Raw genomic sequence first — 21,608 nt, 5'->3', positions numbered from 1 at the left:
GCCAATTGGGGTGCAGTTTGGAGGGCTGCCTGCTTGGCCTCTATATCTGCTTGGTTATTTCCTCTGGTAATTATGGGAGAATCAGTTTGGTGGGCTTTGCAATGAGTAATGCCTTCCCGGGAAGGGAGGCGTGAAGCCTCTAAGACCTGGGCTATTAAGGCAGCGTTGATAATGGGAGTTCATCTTGTAGTTAGGAATCCCCTTTCCTCCCTCTTACACTGTTGGTGGGAATGTAGACTAGTACAACCACTCTGGGAAAAAATTTGGAGGCTACTTAAAAAGCTAGACATCAATCTACCATTTGATCCAGTAATACCACTCTTGGGGATATACCCAAAAGACTGTTACTCCAGAGGCACCTGCACACCCATGTTTATTGCGGCACTATTCACAATAGCCAAGTTATGGAAACAGCCAAGATGCCCCACCACTGACAAATGGATTAAGAAAATGTGGTATCTATACACAATGGAATTCTATGCAGCCATGAAGAAGAACGAAATGTTATCATTCGCTGGTAAATGGATGGAATTGGAGAACATCATTCTGAGTGAGGTTAGCCTGGCCCAAAAGACCAAAAATCGTATGTTCACCCTCATATGCGGACATTAGATCAAGGGCAAACACAACAAGGGGATTGGACTATGATCACATGCTAAAAGCGAGAGCACACAAGGGAGGGGTGAGGATAGGTAAGACACCTAAAAAATTAGCTAGCATTTGTTGCCTTCAATGCAGAGAAACTAAAACAGATACCTTAAAAGCAACTGAGGCCAATAGGAAAAGGGGAACAGGTACTAGAGAAAAGGTTATTTCAAGAAGAATTAACCTAGAAGGTAACACCCACGCACAGGAAATCAATGTGAGTCAACGCCCTGTATAGTTATCCTTATCTCAACCAGCAAAAACCCTTGTTCCTTCCTATTATTGCTTATACTCTCTCTACAACAAAATTAGAAATAAGGGCAAAATAGTTCCTGCTGGGTATTGAGGAGGGGGAGAGGGAGGGGGCAGAGTGGGTGGTAAGGGAGGGGGTGGGGGCAGGGGGGAGAAATGAACCAAGCCTTGTATGCACATATGAATAATAAAAGAAAAAGGAAAAAAAAAAGAAGGAATCCCCTTTCCTTCCAGATAGTGGAGTGGGACAATAAAGTGTGAAATGCATATTTAGAGTTAGTGTAAATGTTGACAGTTTTTCTTTTGCCGGGGTTAGAGCTCTGCCAGGGCAGTCAGTTCTCCCTTCTGGGAAGTAGTACCCAAAGGGAGAGGGCATGCCTCAATGATGGTGGAATCAGACATGATGGCATATCCAGCTCTTCGCTGTCCATTGTGAATGAAGGAACTTCCATCAATGAACCAAGTGTAGTCAGCCTGAGAAAGGGTGCCCTCCTGAATGTGGTCTGGGCAGGGGAGGAGCTCCTCATGGATCTCAGGGCAGGAGTGAACTAGGGGTGTTGAAGAGAGAGGAAGAAAAGTGGCTGGGTTAAGTGGGGAACACGAGACGAAAGTTAGGGTGGGATCCTCGACCAAGGCCACCTAGAGGGATAAGATACGGGAGGGGGGCATAGAGTAAAGACCCTTATATGTGAGGAGTTCTGAGAGGTTATGGGGAAATTAAACAGTAAGGAGGGACCCAAAGGTAAGCTTTTTGCTTTCCTAGATCAAGAGAGAGGCGGTTGCCAGGGCCCTAAGACATGGGGCCCATCCCCTGGTTGTGGGGTCTAATTATTTGGAGAGGTGTGCTACTGGAGCAAAAGAGGGCCCAGAACTCTGTCAGTCATCAGCCATAGTCGCCAGCCCTGAAAGATCAGTTAGGGAGGAGGGATGGTGGAGGGGGCTTAGATCCTCCACCTTGAGGGGTAGAGGGGCAGTCCATTGCCCAGTGGCCCTCCTGTTTGCACTTAGGACATGGCCCTGGTGGGTGGCATGGCTTAAGACGTATGGGCCCAGTGTCCCTCAAGGCCACACTGAAAACATGGGCCAGGAGGTGTTCAGATGTTCCCTGGCTTCAGGAGTTAGAGGTTGGAGGCCTTTGTTGGAGGGCTTGTGCCAATGTCTGGAATTTAGCCTTATCTCTCCTCTCCTTACCAGCCCTTTCTATTCTTCTTGGTAATTATAGACCTTGAAGGCCATGTTTAAAATTTCAGCCTGTGGACTCTGAGGGCCATTTTCCAGCCTTTTAAGTTTTCTTCTTATATCTGGGGCTGACTGGGAGATAAAGTGGGTCATAAGAATGATTGTGCTGTCCTGAGTTTCAGGGTCAACTTTTGTATGACATCATAGCGCCTCTGTGAGCTGGGACAAGAAACTAGCTGGATTTTCCTCTTTTTCTTCTTGCATTTTTCTGAGTTTATCAAAATTAACAACCTTTTGGGCTGCCTTTTTTAGTCCTGACACTAAACAGGTAACCATCTGATCCCTAAGCATTCTACCACTGGTTTGGTAATTCCAATGAGGCTCCTCAGTAGGGATCACTGTAGCACTACAGGATGGGCAGGGTTGGTGCAATGGACCTCATCTGCATGTGCCCTAGCTGCATCCCAGACCCTGTGTCTCTCCTCTGGAAGGAGGGTGGAGGAAAGAATGAGATAGATGTCACGCCACATAAGGTCACAGGATTGAGCCAAGTATTGGAACTCTTTAACATAAGAATCAGGGTCAGTGGTGAAAGAGCCAAGGTGCTTTTCTATCTGAGAGAGGTCAGCGAGGGAAAAGGGGACATGGACCCTCACAATGCCTTCCACTCCAGCCACTTCCCAGAGAGGGTGGATGGAAACTGGCTGACTAGGGGGGTCCATGAGAGCGAGTGTGGGGGGGGGAGCTCATGGGATCCTGTGATTCTGGGTGGGTAGAAGGACAGGTGGGTGGAAGGAGGGGCAGAAGGAGGGCAGAGGGAAGGGAGGAAGGAGGGGTGGGGACCAGGGTGGAAGGAGAGGCAGAGGCCAACAGTTGAACAATGGAAGCTCATCTCTGATAAGGTGGAGGCTCATTAGCAGGGCCAAAAGAAGGGAAAGTTTCAGAGTCAAGAGGGGGTTCAGAAGAGGATTTGGCTGGTTTTGAGACTGGTTTAGAGGCTAATAGAATCTGTGCAGGGGAACAGGAAGTACAGAGGGAGGGTTTAGTGCAAAAATAAGAAAAGGATTGGATGTAGGGAAGTTCCTTCCATTTACCAGTGCGTTCACAGAAATTATATAAATCCCTTAAAATATTGAGATCAGAAGTGCCATTAAGTGGCCATTTGGAGGCTTTGTCTAATGGATGTTGGGGCCAGGCCTGATTACAGAGAAAAATGAGCTTTCAGGGCTTAAGATCAGGTGTGAGGAGTAGGGGCCCAAGGTTGGCCAGGAGACATCCCAATGGGGAGTCTGAAGGAATTTGGGTGGTCCAACTCCCATGGTGAGGCCTGACCTCAAGATATAGCAGGCGTCCCCAAAATATCAGGTCCTCAGGGGAGAGAGAGAGAGAGAGAGATGTAGAGTACCCAGAGGGAACGTCTTCACCACAGGGGGTCCACAGTCCCTAGTGGGGAACCCAGTTCCCAAGGACGAGAGCGAGCCAAAACCTAGTACTAGGATTTCAAGGAAATGAGAGACATCACAGCTCTGCATGCGAGAAGGACTCACCAAGATAGGACCTTGAGGGAAGATTGGCTGGTGGTGGATCGCGGTTGGAGGCGCACTAGGCTGGAGGAACTTCCCTGTGAGCTAGTGAGGGAGCAGCACTTTCTAGGATCAGGGGTTCCAACAAAGCAGCTCTGGTCCCGGAGGAAGGAAATGGGAGTAGAGAGAGAGAGAGAGAGAGCGGGATAGGGTGGGGGAGGCCGGGAGAGCAAGGTCAGTGCTGGGAGTGCACCCAATCCAAGTCACAGCACCAAATGTTAGGAAAAACGCTGCTCACAAAGAAAGCTCACAAGAAAAATCTCACGTCCAAAGGCAGGGTTTAATGACAGGCATGAGCCGCCTGGCTGACCTGGGAAAGATGGTGCAGGAAGAGAGAGAGTTTGGGCCAGTCATGGCTTTTTATAGACAAGGGAGGGTGAGAGGTTGGCACAGGCACAATGGTCCCTGATGGGGGTGGAGCATGGATGGAGCCTGTCTGGGAGTGTGAGAAATTTTGCTAATGGACGGGGCTGTTATTGGGAATGGCTCCATTTTCCAAGAGGTGGGGCCTGAGGATAAAATGGCCACCAATTTATAAAATGGCAGCATTATTGTTCTATCACCCCTTTCCCATGATCGCTTACTGGGTGGCACATCCCTCGCTGCTCACCTGGGATGCTTCCCATAGTGCACAGCTGGAGCAGGAAGGCGGTCGTGTGTGTAGCTTTGTGGCCAAGTGCCTGAGCACAGATCCTACTTACTTGGTGTTCTGAAAAAAGTTGTTTAATCTCTCTGTACCATCATCCTTAAAAAGGAGGAAATAAAGAACCTGCCTACATTAGTCCATTTTGTATTGCTATAATAAACCTGATGCTGGGTGACTGGCAAAGCAAAGAGGTTTATTTGGTTCATGATTCTGGTGACTGGAGGGTACAAATAGCATGGTACTGGCATCCTGGTGAGGGCTTCCAGGCTGGGTCACAAGATGGCAGAGAAACAGAAAGGGAAACAACTGTGAACAGAAAGGACTTAGTTGTGGAGTGGTCTGCTTTTGTAACAACCAGCTCTCTCAAGAACTAATCCAGTCACATGAGACCCAACCCTCCAGACAGCATTAATCCATTAGTGACAGCATGCCCCCAGTGACCTAATGACCTACTACTAGGTCCCATCTCTTGAAAGTTCCACCTACCACTTCAATGCCACCACTCATGAACCTTTGGGGGGCACATCACATACAAACCACTTCACTACTTCATATGTTTTGAGATAACTGAACAGGTCCAATGATGAATGCACATAGAACATACTCAGTAATCCAGGTGTAGAGATGCCTGTGATCGCAGCTACTCTGGAGGGAGTGGCAAGAGAATCATGGGCAAACTTACCAGAAACAAAATACAAACAAAAGGACTGGGGGCATGGCTCAAGTGGTAGAGCACTTGCCTGGTAGCAGGAAAGAAGGAGAGGGAGAGGGAGAGGGGGAGGGTGAGGGAGAGGGAGAGGGGCGGGGGAGGGGGAGAGGGAGAGGAGAAAAGAAGAAGAAGGAGGAGGAGGAAGAAGAAGAAGAAGAAAAGGAAGGAAGGAACAAGGGAGGAAGGGAGGGAGGAAGGGAAGGAAGGAAGGAAGGAAGGACTCATATGTTGCTCACATTTTTTGTTATTCACAAATAATTTATTTTTCTGCTCCAGAGCCCAGCACCTCTTTAAGAACATTCTATAACTTCCTGATACTTCCTGAAATCTGTTTTGTAGTTCACTGTTCCTTATTAAGACTTTCAAGATAAGGATTGCTTTGAATTACATCCAGCTGTGTTAGGTATTATCATCTTAGTGATAGTCAGTCTTTCTTCCAAGTACCTGGTGTGTCTGTCCCCCACTTATCACTCAGGTAGTGCCTTCAGTAGCATTTCTGGTTTCCTCCACACAGGTCTTTCACTTTTCTAGTTACTTTATATGAAAGGATATTGCAACTTTTGCCACTCCAAGTGGGATACCTTTCTGTTTGTAAGTAAGCATTGTTGGGATGAAGAGAATGACTCGTTTCTTGTATGTACCTTATTTTGGACTCTTACTAAACTCTTACTGCTTTAACCGTTTGTTTGCATGTTTGTTTACAGGGAGTCTTTGTAGGTACCTACTTATTTGATCATATTGTTTAGACAATAATCTGTCTCCTATTTCCATTCTCTGAACTACTGATACTCTTATTACATGACTGTAATGCCCAAAGCAAGCAATGCTAGTAATGATGAACAACCCTCTCAAGCTTTTATTTCTTTGCTTAATATTGTATTTGCTACTGTTTTATAATAAACATGACTATATATAGGAGTTTCGTGATTTGTTCAATTTAATTTTTTTCCAGTTATCTTTTCCAATTAAGGCAGGTGAGCATTGTGACATCTGAACCTGAGCCTTTTTGGCCTTTCAGTTACTTGACTTCAAGTAAGATGATCTTTTAAAAAGTTTGTAAGCACTTGACACTATCTTCCATTTTTAATATGATAAATGAGAAATCTAACAAGACTTTGATCATTTTTTTCCTTCTACCTGGAACTCAACTAAGAAAATTGAAGCCTTTTACAGCTAAAGAACTTTTTCTTCTATTTATTTGATTGTTTCTACTTCTACATGTATCCCTCCCACTTCTCAGGAACTCTGCTCTTTGAATATTAAATCTTCTGTATCTGGCATTTGTGGTTTCATTCATGGCTTCCATTTTTTGGGGGTTTTGCTCTGCATTTGTGTTACACTTCCTTCTAGTTTGCACAGAGCTCTTCCTGTCACATAATTAGTTATGGAATGAATGAAATTTGTCTCCCAAAAGACTAATCTGATCTGACCATTACTATTCTCTTTTTCTATTTCCCTATTCTTTTTGTTGTTGTTGTTGTTGCTGTTGTTTGCAGTGCTGGGGCTTGAACTCAGGGACTACACCATGAGCCACTCCACCAGCTTTTTTTTGTGTTGGATATTTTTGATATAGGGTCTCACGAAGTATTTGCCCGGGGTGGCTTCAAACTGCCATCCTGATTTCTGCCTCCTGAGAAGCTAGGATTACAGGAGTGAGCCACCAGTGCCCAGCTATAAATTCTTAACTTATAAATCATGTTTCTAGTTTCAGAAAGTCTTCTTACATTGAATTGCACCATTTGCATCTCCTTAAGATCTCTTTCTCTCTCCAAATTAAGTGTCTTTTCTGCTTCGTCCTTCTGTCTGGTGGTTCCACTTGGTCTTCTTCCATGGAGCATGTTTTTTTCTTTGCCTATTTGTGTGTGTGTGTGTGTGTGTGTGTGTGTGTGTGTGTGTGTGTGTGTGTGTGTGAAGGCCTCTGGCTCTCAGGTCAGACTGTCAAGGTCTCTCAGGAGCAGTGAGAGGGACATAGGTGTTTGGTTTCAGTAGCAAGCTGGCTGGCAAACTGTTCCATCATTGTGCATGACCTGATCATCTCCTGTCTCCCAGGGTGGGGCATTTCTCCCCCTCAGCACTGCACCCTAAGGAGGCTGAGGAAGAGCAGGCGGAGAAAAGCTTCTTTCTGTGCCAAGAAAAAAGTACTCAAATTCTCTTCCAAGTTAACTCTTCATTTAAGAAAAATGTAAATGCCACCCAAAGCACATGCTGTCCTTATTGGGCTCACAGTTTACACACTGGAGAACTCCAGCTCCATTCAGCTCTTCAAATTCCCAGGAGGCCTAGACCTGCCTGGCCGGGGAGGAGTAGTGAGGAAGTTTTGCACTGATGCGACTGGTGGTGATTACCGCCTGGTGGTTACACAGTGCAATCCCAAAGAACTCTCAAAGTTAGATATATATTGGAGATGCCTTGAGTCATTTTTTAGAACAAAGGAAAATGTTAGTATGCTTGTCCACACTTTAATCCTTATTCCTGTATAAGTATCAGTGGTCATATAAAAATATAAACAACAAAACCAGGTTTTCTTACATTCTAAGAAAGTAGAATGTTTTAAGTAAACCAACAGTGAGAAATGTAAACTGCCACTTAACAGAACACTTTGCAAAGTGCCTTTGACATTAATGTGACTACTCGGTTCTGGTCACCTCTCCTAAGACTAGAGTGGCTTCTCCCTGGGCCAGCGGGATACCACAGCAAATAGTGCGAAGTGTGGAACAGTAAAAATGCAAGATGGTATTTAAGGGACCCAAGACTTCTGTTGCTGTCACTATTGTTTTTAGTGATACTGGAGATTGAACTCAGGCTCTAGTGTTTGCACCATTTGAGCCACACACTCAGTCCTTTTGCTTTTAGTATCAGATGGAGTCTTGTACTAACTTTATCTGGGCTGGCCTCTAACTGTGACCCTCCAGCCTCCACCTCCTGTACTTGGGTTTGAACTTGAGGCTTTGCCCTTGCTAAGCAGTCACTCTACTGCTTGAGCCGCACCTCCAGCCCTCAAGACTTTCTGATGGTCTGAAATCTTCCAAAAGAGAGATTGAAAAGGAAGGAGAGTCAGGAATACAAATGAAAAATCTGAAATTTCAAAATGTAACAAACACAAGTTCACTCCTCTTCCCCCAAAGAAATGAACAGGGATTTTGTTCTGTTTTGTTGTTTTGTGTTCACAGTTCAAGTTTAGTAAATAAGTAAGCAAAATAGACAAATAAAATATAAATGCAGTATTGCAAGAGTGGAGAGCACAGGAAGGTAAACATTTCTACTGGACTGAGTGCATGGTTTGTGCTTGGGAGGAGCTACTTTGAGTGTAACAATCTCTAAACCTGCTACAGGCCAGTAGGTTAAAGAGGGTGGTCTTTCAGTGGCCAGTGCCTGGGGGTCCTCATCACTTCCCCTGCTGCCACATGGCCATGTGGTGAAGGCATGAGAACCACCTCTTTCCCTCACCTCCAGGCACCAACATGCACACAATTGGGGTTTGCACACTGACCAAGCTGGCAAGACCCTGATGTCCAGGTTGGGTGTGGCTTGCCAGTCTCACTCACACTTCTGCCTCCTGTGATTGCAAGGCCTCTGCTATGGGAGACATTGCTGCTTGATGTTGCCTCTAAAAAGCAAGGTCTCCTGAGGCTCCCTCACTCCTTTTTTGTTAACGGGTGCACACCTATTCCATGCTCTAACCCTTTGTGGTGAGCCACTCTCAGGTCTCCCATGTGATGCACAGGTCGCATCAAAGTTGGCAGCCACAGAACCTCAGAATGGGTCCCAGTACCTCCCTGGATGTAGGGTCAGACGGTTGTGCAGGGAGTTTCTATTGGGGTCCTTGGTTCTTGTATTCCCACAAGAGAAGATTTTGAGCAAGATGTGAAATACAATGAAAGTAATGGCAAAATTTATGAAGAGAAGTAAGGGTTTGCTCTCAGTGGAGAGTGGGTCATCTCAGAGAGGAGATCGACGATGCTCTCTTGTGTCCCAGCTTTACAGGGATTTAAGGAGAAGTTTTTAGAGAATCTTTTATAAATTTACCAAGATAGCATTTGGATTTTTATCAGTTATACCTTATTATAAACCCTACAACAACCCTTCTGTGACATGAGAATAAACATGGTATTGCCCTTACCTGCCTGTTTCATTTTGGAACAATCTTTTGCTTTTAAGACAAAACCTTGTTTTACCATGTAAAAAGCTTTTTTATCTGCAGCGTGTCCTCTTACTTACATCTTTTTTTACATCTCCTCATTCTTTACCCCATCCCATCGGTTGTACCTCAGCAGAAACCTCTGCCATATGCTTGTAGCATTCTGGTTTTGCCCTACTCACCTATTCCTACTTTGGAATAATCCTTTGATTTTAGGACAAAACCTTCTGAACAAACAAAATCCTTTTTTATTAAAAATGTTCTCCTTTATAATTTTTAGTATCTCCTCATCTCCTACTTAGTGGTTCCTTTTTACCTTATTTTTTAACCTAAAGTATATTTATGACAAAATGAAACACAGATCTGTCCACATACAGCTTCAGATATTAGGCAAACTTTGCTGCCACTTGAGTTTTCTTTTCTTTTTTTTTTTTGCAGTACTATGGACTCAACAGAAAATGCATGTGTTAGGGTTTATGCTGAAACACAACCGGTGGGATATGGGAGAGCATGAGATGTGAGGGCATGGAGCACCGGGTATAGCACTTTCAGACAACATGGGCAGCCCTGTTAGTTGAGGGCCAACTGCAGGCTAGCATTTAACCCAGTTCCTTCTTCTTTCACTTGCTAGATGGATGGAGTGGAACCCTGGGTTCCCCTTGAGTATTGATGCCAAATGCCACAAGGATTTGCCTCGCGATATCCAGTTTGATAGTGAGAAAGGAGTGGACTTTGTTCTGAACTACTCCAAAGCGTAAGTCTTGAGAACTTCAAGATGCTGGTGGGCAGTCCAGTGAAAGGGGCCTGGGGGTAGGACCCCCACTCCTTTCCCCAGGAAGGTCTTCGGCTGGGAAAGCAGCCCAGTGGGAGCTATTCACAATGCACTTAAGTATTTCCAGGCCATAGGATAGATTCTCAATGAACAGTCATAGGACAATCTATATCTAAACAGAGTTTCCACCCACACACCTCCAGACATCAGCAGTACTGTGCTTTCAGCTCAGAACAGGGTCTTTACTTGGAATAGCCTGTTGCCACTCCCTTCCTTCCTTCCTTCCTTCCTTCCTCTTCCTTCCTTCCTTCTTTCTTTCTTTTTCCTTCCTTCTTTCCTTCCTTAGTGGATGAATAGATGGTGGATGAAGACCAGGCTTTGCCTTATGTATGTCTACTCATTGTTCCTTAAGGTCAAAGTCATCTTTGTATTTCAGGAGCCTGGCACAGAAGCTGCCACAGAATAGGTGCTCTAGAAACTGTCAAAATGAATGGACTGTGACATAGCTGGCAGCTCTGGAGCCATTATTGCCACCCCACAGGCCCCCACTTCACAGTGTCCTTACCTTTCTCATGCATCCCTATTGTAGCTCGTGGGAGCCAAGGTAGAGGTTCTCAGTCCTGTCTGCGTTTAGTATCACAGACTCCATGCTGTCCTGCCCTCAACCCTCATCTGTGTGGTCTCTGCAGTCCAGGCTTAGGTATATTTTAACTGGGGGATTCCAGTTGCAGTCAAGGTTGAAAACACTGGCTTAGATGCCTCCTGGGCCTCACCCACCTGCACACACATGGTTGCATGTGGGGTCAAGTCCATGTGCTGTGGTCACAGGGAGCTTTATCCTCCTCTCCCTGCTCTGCCATCTGTCTCTGATGTGGACACCCTCAGGAGCATCCTCCCACCTGCTTCCCTAGGATCTTCTAACAACATTTGGATGGGTCATTCTCAAGTGCACATACAATTCATTGGAGGTTCCTTCTAAAAAAGTAAATTGAATTCTTTTACTCCCTTATCTGAAATCCTTCAATGATTTCCCCAACCACAGGTGAGAGCCCAGTGCATCTGCCTAGTGATGGAGATGCATACAAATGGACCTGCCCACCCCCAGCCTTCTCCCCTCCCCACCTGTCCAGGCTGCTCCAGCCATGTGGATTCCAGATTTGTCTTCAGGGCACCTTTGTGGCACATTGTTTTTAGCTGTGCTGTGCCACAGATGCTCCCCACCCATTATTTGCAGATCATGGCCCTTCTAGAAACTCCTAGCAGCCCTTGGGGTCTTTTCTTCTGTGTCCTACACCCATCTTGCCCACATCAGCCACCCATAACTCCAGTGACATGCAGCCAGCTTTCTCTGTATCATCCTTGTTGCTCAGTCCCTTAAATGATGGACTATTTGGTAGGAACAGAGCAAAGAAATCCTGGGAGTTCTCAAGCAGCTCAGTGGAGGCAGTCAGCTGAGTACCACTTCCTTGCTAGCTCAGTGGATCAAGACACATGAGGTTTAAGGAGATAAGAGAAGCCAAGCAGGCCATACCACAAGGAAGCAGTTCAGAGGGACCGATCTTGGAGACAAGGGATGCATGGGAGAGGGCTCTGAGCTGGTGCAGGCTTCCTACTTAGGCAGGACTGTGAGAATGAAATGGGACCACCTGGGCTAGATCTGTGGATGCAGAGGGGGTCTCCCTAAAGTCAGTGCTAGTCAATGTATACTCTTGGTAATGAGGTCAGGTCCACCTGGACACTCCTTTGTTATCTTCTGCCTGCTGAGAAGATATCCCTCATAGGGACACATAAGGAACCCTCTTTCCACCTGGACATCTCCTGCTAATACACGAAGACTTCACAGTTGAGGAGTCTGGCTTGGCCTTGCTCTTGGCCAGGCAGTCACACATGGGGCCTGATGATGGTGGGACAGGGAAAGTGCCATTTGTGAAGGTGTGCTGCAGACAGGCCCACTAGCAGAACCAAGTGGGTTGTGAAACTTCCTGGTGGCTTTGAGGGTAGAACAGTGTGTATTTACTGCCCACACAATGTGTGCATCCTGGCACCTGATTGCAGGGTTAGTGAGACTGATAAGGGATGATCTCTTTAAAGGAAATTGAGAAAGAGAAGCTTCCTTTCGGGTAAGGGAGGACAGTACAGAATGGGGCTGAGTTCTGAGAAGTGATCAGGTATCCAAGCCTCACACCCACTACATGGTTCCTGACACGTGAGACAGACAGGGGGGAACCAGCAGGGGTCCATGTGTGGAGCAGCTCATCCAGGGGACTACCCACACTGCAGTCATCTTCCTGGGAAGGCAGCCTCCAAAATGTTACCATGAGGCTGCAGTGGACATAGCTAACATCAGGGGTCTAAATTTTCACATCCAGTGGAAAATGGGGAGTTGTGTGTCTGTGACAAGCAGCGATGGAGCTCTATTGCAGAAGGTTGATCTGACAGCCTGTGTGGGTCAGATGAGAAGCCCATGTGGGGAGAGGACCCCATGAAGATAGGGGCTGAGGAGCAGGGAAGATACAGGGTGTGTTGTGGTTAGGCTTGGGGTGTATTTAGAATTTAGGGCACTGGAGGAAAAGGCTGAAGGAAAAACTCACAACATCTTTGATGATGTACGTCACATTTGTAGGGAAAAATGAGTGATCATTAAAGAGGGAAGCTGGACAGGAAGAACCATGAAGGGGGAGAGAAGCCCAGGTTGGGGCACATTGAGGTTGAGAGTCCTATGCAGTCCCTTGTGATGTGGCCCAGAGCCCAGAGGGACATGAGGCAAAGCTAAGAGGCTGCAGCCAGCTTTGAGGCCATAGCAGTGGTGGACAACACTATGAGGGACTAGGGAGAGACTTGGCAGGGAGGGCAGCTGTGTGGTCTGACAGCCACACTCTCATTGCCCCTGCCCCAGGCCACCTGCTGCCTGCTCAAAGAAGACAAAGTTGTGTACAATCAGCTTCCCTATATGAGTTTCCACATCTGCAGATTCAACTGACTGTGGATCAGAAATACCTGAAAAATCACCTGCATCTGTACTAAAAATGTACAGGCATGTATGACTTTTTCTTCTGGTCATTATTCCCTAAACAATACAGAATAGCATCTTTACATGTCATTCACACTGAGCCAGGGAGTAAAATAATCTAAGGATGACTTAAAGAATACAAGGAGATGCACACAGGTTATATGCAAATGCTATGCCACTTTAAATAAGTGTCTGCAGACTTTGGGACCCATGGAACAGATCCCCACAGACACAGACAGATAATTGCATATGTAGCTCCTTGGGAGACATGTGTAATGAGGGGAAGGAAAGACCAGCCCCTAAGAAGAGGGAGGCTGCAGAAGGTTACAAACCTGGAGTGCAGAGATGGAGTCCCGTGGACAGGGCAGAGTTCTAGTGGAGGAAGGAAAAAGACCAGCAAGGGCAGAGGGGAAGCCCAGAGGCTGGGGCATGAGGCAGGGTCATGAGGATGAAGAGGAGTGAAGCAGAGTTGCTCCTTGGCTCTGGAAAGCAAAACCAGGAATTTTGTATGGGAAGAGGACCCGACACCCTCGGATTGCCACCCAGCTCAGAAGCAAATGATCCATGTTACCACAGCACTCACAGATAATAGTATTCTCCCCTCAGCTTCACAAATACTACCTCAAAATTGGAAACGTAAAAAATAATCCCCACCTTCTGCTAACATTTCTGTGTATCAGCCCTATTTACTTCTATTGAATTTTTATATAAAATCGTGTGTGTGTGTGTGTGTGTGTATCCCAATGGAAAAATACTAATTTCCTGGAAAAATATAGGTGAAGAAATCCCACCTAAAAGTTAGGCCTGAGAATTTTTGATTTACTAATGTAGCATTTTTGTTTTTGGTAAAAATGGTTCATAAAATAAGAACGAGAGTTAGTACAAAGCATAAAATGAGCTACCCTAAAAAAAGAGTTTATAAAACATTACAAACTCTTCAGCAATAGCGCTCAAATTACAGGAGCCTCCTACCACACCCCACTATCTGCAGGGGATGCGTTTGAAGACCTCCAATGAGTAAGCATGGCAGTGCTGTGTACCCAGCATTCAGGAGGCTGAGGCAGGAAGATCATGAGTTCAAGGCCAGCCAGGGCTACATATTGAGACTTGTCTTAAAAAAAAAAAAAAAGGACCCCAAGGAGGGCTGAAACTGGAGATGGTTTTGAACTCTACATACCATGTATTTTCCTGTACACACACCTGTGATAAACTTTCACCTTCTTACTTCAGAAATGCAGCTTTACTCCTCCAGCACTTTGGGGCCATTAATAAATAAAATAAGTGTTACTTGAACAAAAGCACTGTGATACCACTATAGTTGATCTGATAACTGAAATGGCTACAAAGTAACTAATGGGTGGGCAAGGATACACTGGACAAAGGAATGATTCATGTCATAGGTGGGATGGAGCAGGACAACAAAGAAAGACTGATTAGGTTAGTGGATCTCAGCCCATCTGTCTGATGGATGTGCAAATTGAGGGAATAGCATCAGAAATAAAGCCTTGGAGTAGAGAAGATGCTCACACTGTGTGTTGAAGGATGCCTAAAAGATCTGATGAGAGGAGTGGAGAAGATGGCACTCTGTGGCAGTGAGATCCCCAGCTATCCAAAAGGACTAGGGTGGGGTCTGTGTGTGGAAGTGGAGCTGAGTTTTCCAAGGTAGGACATGGACAAAGAGCCTGGCCTGGGCAGGACCATGGAATTTGAAAGCAATTTGAGGCCCAGGGATGGGTCAGTTGTCAGAAGCTTCCAAGAGATCAGGGGATCTCAGAGCTGATCATGGCCCTTTGGCTGTGGCCACTTTGAAGCACTGCTGCTGGAGGGCAGAGAAAAGAAAGGATACAGGGGAGGTCACTGATACAGACTCTCCTGAAGTTTTAGTGGAGGGAGGAAAAGACAGACCAGCACCAGGTATGAAAAGACAGAAAGGCAAGATGATATGGCCGAGGGGCCAGGGGAACTGAGAGGGTCCATGCTGTTCTGCAGGCTGGTAATGACTGTGGGTTTCCTGGAGCCCCAGGGCCTGTGACGCAGACTTTAGCATGCAGTACAGGGCAGTCTGGTTGTGGTCACTGACACCTGGGGAGCTCTCCTATGCACCAATACATGATGTACATTGTGTCAGCCCCATGAGGCAGTGACTATCTTTATGTCCATTCCATAGATGAAACAACTGAGGCACCGTGAGTTTAAGCGACTTACCAAGGTTATGTGTCTGGGAACTGGTGGGGCTGGGGTTCTAGGTCAGACCCTTAATGCTCCATGCTGACCTCACCTACTGGCTGCCCCTCCTCACCCATGCCCGGGGACTCCCAGTCCTATGCAGGATTATTGTGTCCAGACTCTCAGCACATGGCAGAGATATTGGGGGCTCTGAGATCCCCTGGTCCAGCTTCCTTAAGGAGCTGTGGGGGGTCCCACACTGCACTGATGGTCCTTGAGGTCAGGGGACTGAGTACTGTCACACAAAGGGCCAGGCCCTTGTCCCCCATGGACCATGCTCTAGCAGAGTTGCTCTGCCCATGGTTAACCCAGTCCCCACAGCAGAGCACTGATGAGGTCACCCAGCAGAACACTGAAACTCATCGTGAGGTCACCCAGGATACCCTCCCCATTGAACCTGGGCTCCAGCATGATTTCAGGCCTCTTCTGAGAGGCTTCTTCCAGGCCACCTGCTGTGCCTGGAAGGAGGCCAGCCCTGCACTGCAAACTTTGTCCCCACCCCAAACAATGAAACTATGAAATAGAAAATAGAGAAGCTGCTAGAAGGAAAGTGGGAGGAGGAGCAGAGGAAGCTAGCGCCTCTGCCTCTCCCAGCACATAGCTCACAGCTGGTGTCCTGTCCAGGCCAGCTGCTCAGCGGAGGAGACAGCTGTTCAGTCAGACAGTCAGGCCTCCTGCCTCGTTGCATCATTATATATCCACATTATTACCTAGCTGTGTCATTACCTGGCTGTGTGACCTTAAATAAGTCAGGTGCCCTCTCTGTGCTGCAGACGTCCCTTTCTTACAAAATCAGATAATTGAAATGCTGACTATTCCAGATGCCTCTAAGTATGTAGAAATACTTTGTCTCTATATGACACATAAACATTTTCCTTCTAACCCCACTTCTTCCTGGATCTGTGGCTTCCTCTGAATGTTGCCACATCCTGCTCTGTTTCAAGGTTCTTCTATTTTGAGGTCAAGGAGACCCAACTGGGGAGATAATGACTCACCCCACTTCCCCACAAGCATCCCCAGGGTGGGAACCTCCAGGCCCAGGACTTCATTACTGGCTTCTGGTGCTGGGCTATCCTTGGGACCCAGCGGGTTCACAGGGACATGGGAAGGCCTCTCCTCTCCCAGAAATAAGTCCTCTTCCACACCCAGATGGACATCAGATGATCCAGTGAGATTTACTCTTCCAGCTCCACAGTCTTGCAGCTCAGAGCACTCAGCAGACAAGAGTGCTGAGTGGTGAAAGAGGTGCCAGGCCGAAAGAAGCTGTGCCAGGCCCTCATAGGCTCTGGCTGCACACTTGTGGTGCTGAATGCAGTCTGCCCTGGATATAGAAGCACAGGTGGAAAAGCTCCTTGCTTTCCATGGGCCTTATCAGGTACCTGATTCCAGAAAGTGAGATCATCATTCTGCAGTTCCAGGGTGCTGAGCACCTACTGTGTGCTGTTACCATAAAGCCAACTGCATGCCTGGGCTGGGCTCTGGCAATATATCCTCTTGACAATTGGACATGCACAGAAATCTCTGGCCTTGTGGACCCAAGATCCTGTCTTTGGCCTCCAAGGGACTCAGGGTGGCCAGTAGAAAAAGGAGGAGCATTTGCTGAACTACAGAGGATACAGAGGGGCCTCACATGCATTTTCTGGGTTTGGCAGGCCCAGGAGAGCCCCCCGAAGTTCCTTCTTATCCAGAGAGTCCCCTGCTTTCAGTGGTTCTGCCTAGCTGTCTCATGCATGGCCACAGGGTGTCTTCCCATAGGGCAGCAGAGCTGGATATCCTGAGACCTCTGTCCCATTAGCCAAGTTTACTCTGAATAGGACTCCTGTCTTCTGCCCTCAGATTTTTCTAAGCCAGGAGGGCTGAGGAGGCTCCTGAACACCCAGCCTGGCTGTACCTGCATGTCTGCAGCTCAGTCCAGCCAGGCCTCCACCCAAAGGCTGAGTCCAAGCAGGGTGCTGTGCCCTCAGTGTTCAAGGCTGCTTCCTGGAATGGTCTTGGCTCTTCTGTCACTCAGGGACTATGGGAAGGCAGGAAGGGAGCCTACTGAAGGAGCTCTATGGTACACTGACCTGCACCAGGCATCAAGGCACTTCCCTGATGAGGTGATACTAAGCCCCTCTGGGTGCTGGAGGCCTGAACTTGAAGCTGGGCATTGCTGACACACCCTTGTCCTCGGAGCTTAAGGCAGGAAGCAAGTATTCAAGGTCTCGATTTGCACTTAGGTTGCAATTGGTGTTGCTGAGGACCAGAGGCAGCATCAGGGAGTAGGGATGACACGACAGCCTGGTCTGTGGAAAGAGGGCTTCCCTGAGATGGAGGGAGTGGGGCATGAGGCCTCCACACTCACCCACACGCTCACAGGAGCAGGTCTCAGTGTACAGGTGTCACCACAACAAAGTACCACAGACAGAGCAGGTTGAGCAATAGGAATTTATTCCTCACAGTTCTGGAAACTGGAAGTCTAAGGTCAAGGTGCCAGCAGATTTGGGGTTCTCTTTTTGGCTTGCAGACTACCACCTTCTCACTGTGTCCTCAGATGGCATGGACAAGGGACAGAGAGCACCAGCAAGCTCTCTGGTCTCCTCTTAACCCCACCATTGTGACTTCATTCAACCCAAATCATCACCTGGAAGAGATCAGGCCTCATCTCAATACCATCACATTGAGGACTGGGGTTTCAACATAGGAGAGGTGTGGTAGCAAGAGTATCAGGCACAGGTGCCAGTGTCTGCCCTGATTCTGTAAGGTCAGGCCACAGCAGAGAAGAAAGAGGGATGTAGAGCATTCCAGGTGTGAGGAACCACACATACACAAAAAACAGAGCAGGAGGGATGCCTGGATTCTAAGAGGTAGCCAGAGTCAAATGAAGGACTGGGCACCAGCAAGTTCTGACAGTGGGAAGGAAGCAGGGCACTTATTCTCATTACTTACAGCAGTGTGTGCCAGGGAGAGAACCTGAGGCAGAACGTGTCACAGTGAGAAGTAGCCAGAATTCCCCCAAGCCTCTGTCCTGTACCCTGCTTAGGTTATGTAGAAAGCTAGGGAAGACTTTCCCCTCTCCTCCACCTTCCTGGATGCATTCCACATACTGGCTTCTCCAGGAAGCCCCTGGGATTGCTCAGTCACTCACATCTCACTTCTGCTATCTGCAGCTTGCATTTTTAATTTTGTGAGCTCCTGCCTTGGGTTTCTATTTTGCTGTCCTGTGTAATGAGCATTTGAACTTGTGTGTTTTGCACACAAGTACTAAGCACACAAGTGGGGTTAGGCAGAATTACTGAATTACTCACCCCTCCAAAATCCAGGCCCCTATAGAGCAGCTGCACAGGACTGGGGTGCCTTGTCCCTGGAGCTTTGCTTAGGAACTGTTCCACTGAGGGGGCACAGCAAATGTCTGATGAATGAGTGAATAAAAGAATGAAAGCATGTGTGGATGGGATTTGAGCTTCTGCACTATTTTGGAGGGCACTGGCCTGGTCTCTTCATAGGAGAGGTGTGGTAGGAAGAGTATCAGGCACAGGTGCCAGTGTCTGCCCTGATTCTGTAAGGTCAGCACCTGTCACCCAAAGCTGCCTGAGGTGTGAGTGCAGCGTGAGGGCTCTGCCCAGGCGGCAGGCATGGCGGTGGTCAGGGTAACCTGTCTCCTGGTCTGTAGGATGGAAAACCTGTTCATCAACCGTTTCATGCACATGTTCCAGTCTTCCTGGAGTGACTTCGCTGACTTTGAGAAGATCTTCGTCAAGATCAGTAACACTATCTCTGGTGAGTGTGCTCTGGGGACACTCATAGTGCTAGGGAAAAAGGATGCTATTTTCCTGTCCAAGACTAGCTGGGAAATTGGCCAGGGCTGCCCTACCCCACTGCAGCTCAGGAGCTTCACTGCCCAGGCTTCGCCTCCACGTCACTCAGGCCAGCCACCACCCCCCCGCCCCACCCCACCCCCAAACACACATGCCAGTGGTCTCACTTATAGTCACCATCTCACCCAGCGGTTTCTCCTCCTTGGACACTCAAACTCAAGCACCCTTGACTTCATTTCATTGTTAATCTTAAAACTATCAGAACCTTTTCTTTACATAAATCAATCATTTGTGGTGATTCTGGACAGAGTAGAGGCAGGATTTGGCTGGGTTTCTTTTAAGCATTTATATAAAAGCAAATTGGAGTCCTTTAGGCCAGGATGTGTTTGGCTAGTTACAGTAATGGCATGGAAAGAACATAATAGCCACAGAATTGGGAGGCAGAGGTGGTTGGATAAAGAGGTGTTGAAATCAGCATACAAAGAAGCATCTTTTGACAAAGCCGCCTCAGGACTCCCCTTGGTTCCCCTCCTCCCTCTGTGCTGGGCTGAAGGACCTGAGATCTTGTGAGAGGTGTGGGGGCCCTGGACTCTTGTGAAGCACTAAGGTCCAGCTCAGGGAGGACATGGTAGCACCTTGGCCTGACCTGCTGACTGGCAGGGGTACAAGACTAGAGCATGACTGGCAAGTTGATTTTGTGGCCAGCTGACCATGCAGTGAGTGCCTAGGAGAGGAGATCCAGTAGGGAATCTGCTGTCTGTCAGGGTCAGGAGGACTATGGCCTGGATGCCCTCTGCTCAGATCCCAGTGGGCCCTGCTTCTCTCTCCATAGAGCGGGTCATGAACCACTGGCAAGAAGACCTCATGTTTGGCTACCAGTTCCTGAATGGCTGCAACCCTGTGCTCATCAAGCGCTGCACAAAGCTTCCCCCCAAGCTCCCTGTGACCACGGAGATGGTGGAGTGCAGTCTGGAGCGGCAGCTCAGCTTGGAGCAGGAGATCCAGGTAGGGCCTGTCTTTTCCTTTTCCTGGCAGCAGCACCTAGGAGGGTCCTGGGTACTGTGCAGCCTGAGGAGGAACTGAGGGAGATGTTTGTCCACAGCATCACATCTGGGAGAATACAATATTTTCAGTATCGCTATCAATAATTATGGGAGCTACCCCTAACTAGAGGCCTGTTGTGGGCCAGGCATTGTGACAGATGCCTTCCACACACAGCCATTCAATTGTCACACACCTTGCAAAGGTGAGAAAACTGGAGGAAGAAGCAGACTTTGCATAAAAACAAAAGGGGGGAGCTAACAGAAATGTCTCCTCTCTAATTAGAAATGTCAGTGCCGTCTGTGCCTGCCTTCCCTCCCCCGAGTCCTGATTCTGGATCTGGTGGAAACCACATCAGGCACTTGCACACTGGGATCCCATGCTGACGGTCCCAACAGCCCTTGGTAACTCACCCCTCCCCACTGGAGCCAGCACCCCTAGGCCTCTGTCCCCCAGCTGTCCAGGCAGCCTCTGCTGTCTCTGGCCACTCTGTCTTGCATGCTTAGCTCACTATGGGACTCCAGAAACAGACCTCACAGCCCCAACACCCTGCTCACCTGCCTCTGGAGGATGCCTACCCAGTTGAAATCCCTGAGCAGGGCAGTCCTAGCCCTTCTTCCTGGACCTCTCCAGGCCACAGGACACTACCTGGTCACATAGACAACTGATAATACCTACAGCAATATTCTTCTGTAGATTTAATTGTTGAACAAGCTAAAATTAATTCAGTAGCTATAGATTTCAAACTTTGGAGAATCACAGAGCATTACAAGCCAGAACATCCTAAAATTGAAAGGGTCTGAGCAGCCATCAGGGCCCCCAGCCATACAAGAAGAGGCCCCTGCTGGTGAGTACCTGCCATCACCACCAGGGCAGGCAGGTTGTGGGTCATCTTTCCTTTGAGCTGACTCCCCACCACCACCATGGTCTTGATGGTCAAGCTGCAATTTAAATCATGAGGCAGTATTTAATAAACATCCACACTGAATAGACTCTTTTTATCTTACACTGTCCCCATCATCCTCCCACCAGCACAGTTCTTAAATCCCTCTGTCATTCCTGCCCCCTTTCTCTAGCAGGCCCTCAGTGATTTATTGTAAGCTTGTGGCCTACAAAAACTCCTACTAAATTATTTTGGTTTTTGCAATGCTGGGGATGGAACCCAGAACTAGGTAACACATGTAGCTCTACTGAGCTACATCCCCAACCCCAAAATTGTTTTTTTCTTTTAAATCTTTTGCCGTGCAATTTATTTTTGGAACATGAGTAGAGAAGTTCTACCCCTGTTGCTGGGTTGGGGGTTTTTCTGACACATACTGTACACATTCCTATTGTTGGTTTTGAGTCGTTGTTATAGTTCTTCAGGATTGCTTTTGTTCTTAGACTTTATACTAGGTTTCAAATCACAAAAATCAACTCAATTTGGCTTAATCCAAGAAATGAATTGGCTCAGGCAACATCAAAACAGAGCCAATGGGCTCATGAGCTCAAGCACTTTCAAAGTCTCTGCCTCTGGTGGTTTTCTTTTCCTTATGTGGAAGCAAAAATACCACAGCTTCAGACTTAGCTTCCACCAATGTAGCAAGCAAGCACCACCCACTAGCAAAAAG

The 21,608-nt window shown here is 47.6% G+C and overlaps 1 protein-coding gene across 3 annotated transcripts in view; it reads left to right on the top strand.

Moving 5' to 3' along the window:
• The window catches only part of Alox5 (arachidonate 5-lipoxygenase), a 65,439-nt gene that overhangs the window by 27,240 nt on the left and 16,591 nt on the right, over positions 1-21,608 (top strand). For 2 of the 3 annotated variants that reach the window (XM_020185466.2, XM_074079448.1), the window contains exons 4-6: positions 9,784-9,906; positions 18,813-18,919; positions 19,790-19,962. In XM_020185466.2, the coding sequence (XP_020041055.1) occupies positions 9,784-9,906; positions 18,813-18,919; positions 19,790-19,962 (403 nt within the window). The remainder of the gene's footprint in view (positions 1-9,783; positions 9,907-18,812; positions 18,920-19,789; positions 19,963-21,608) is intronic. The other variant, XM_074079447.1, reaches the window with a different exon arrangement.

This window comes from Castor canadensis, chromosome 7 (genome assembly GCF_047511655.1).
Source record: "Castor canadensis chromosome 7, mCasCan1.hap1v2, whole genome shotgun sequence".
Classification (NCBI taxonomy): domain Eukaryota; kingdom Metazoa; phylum Chordata; class Mammalia; order Rodentia; family Castoridae; genus Castor; species Castor canadensis.
This window is presented reverse-complemented; position numbering and strand designations above follow the sequence as displayed.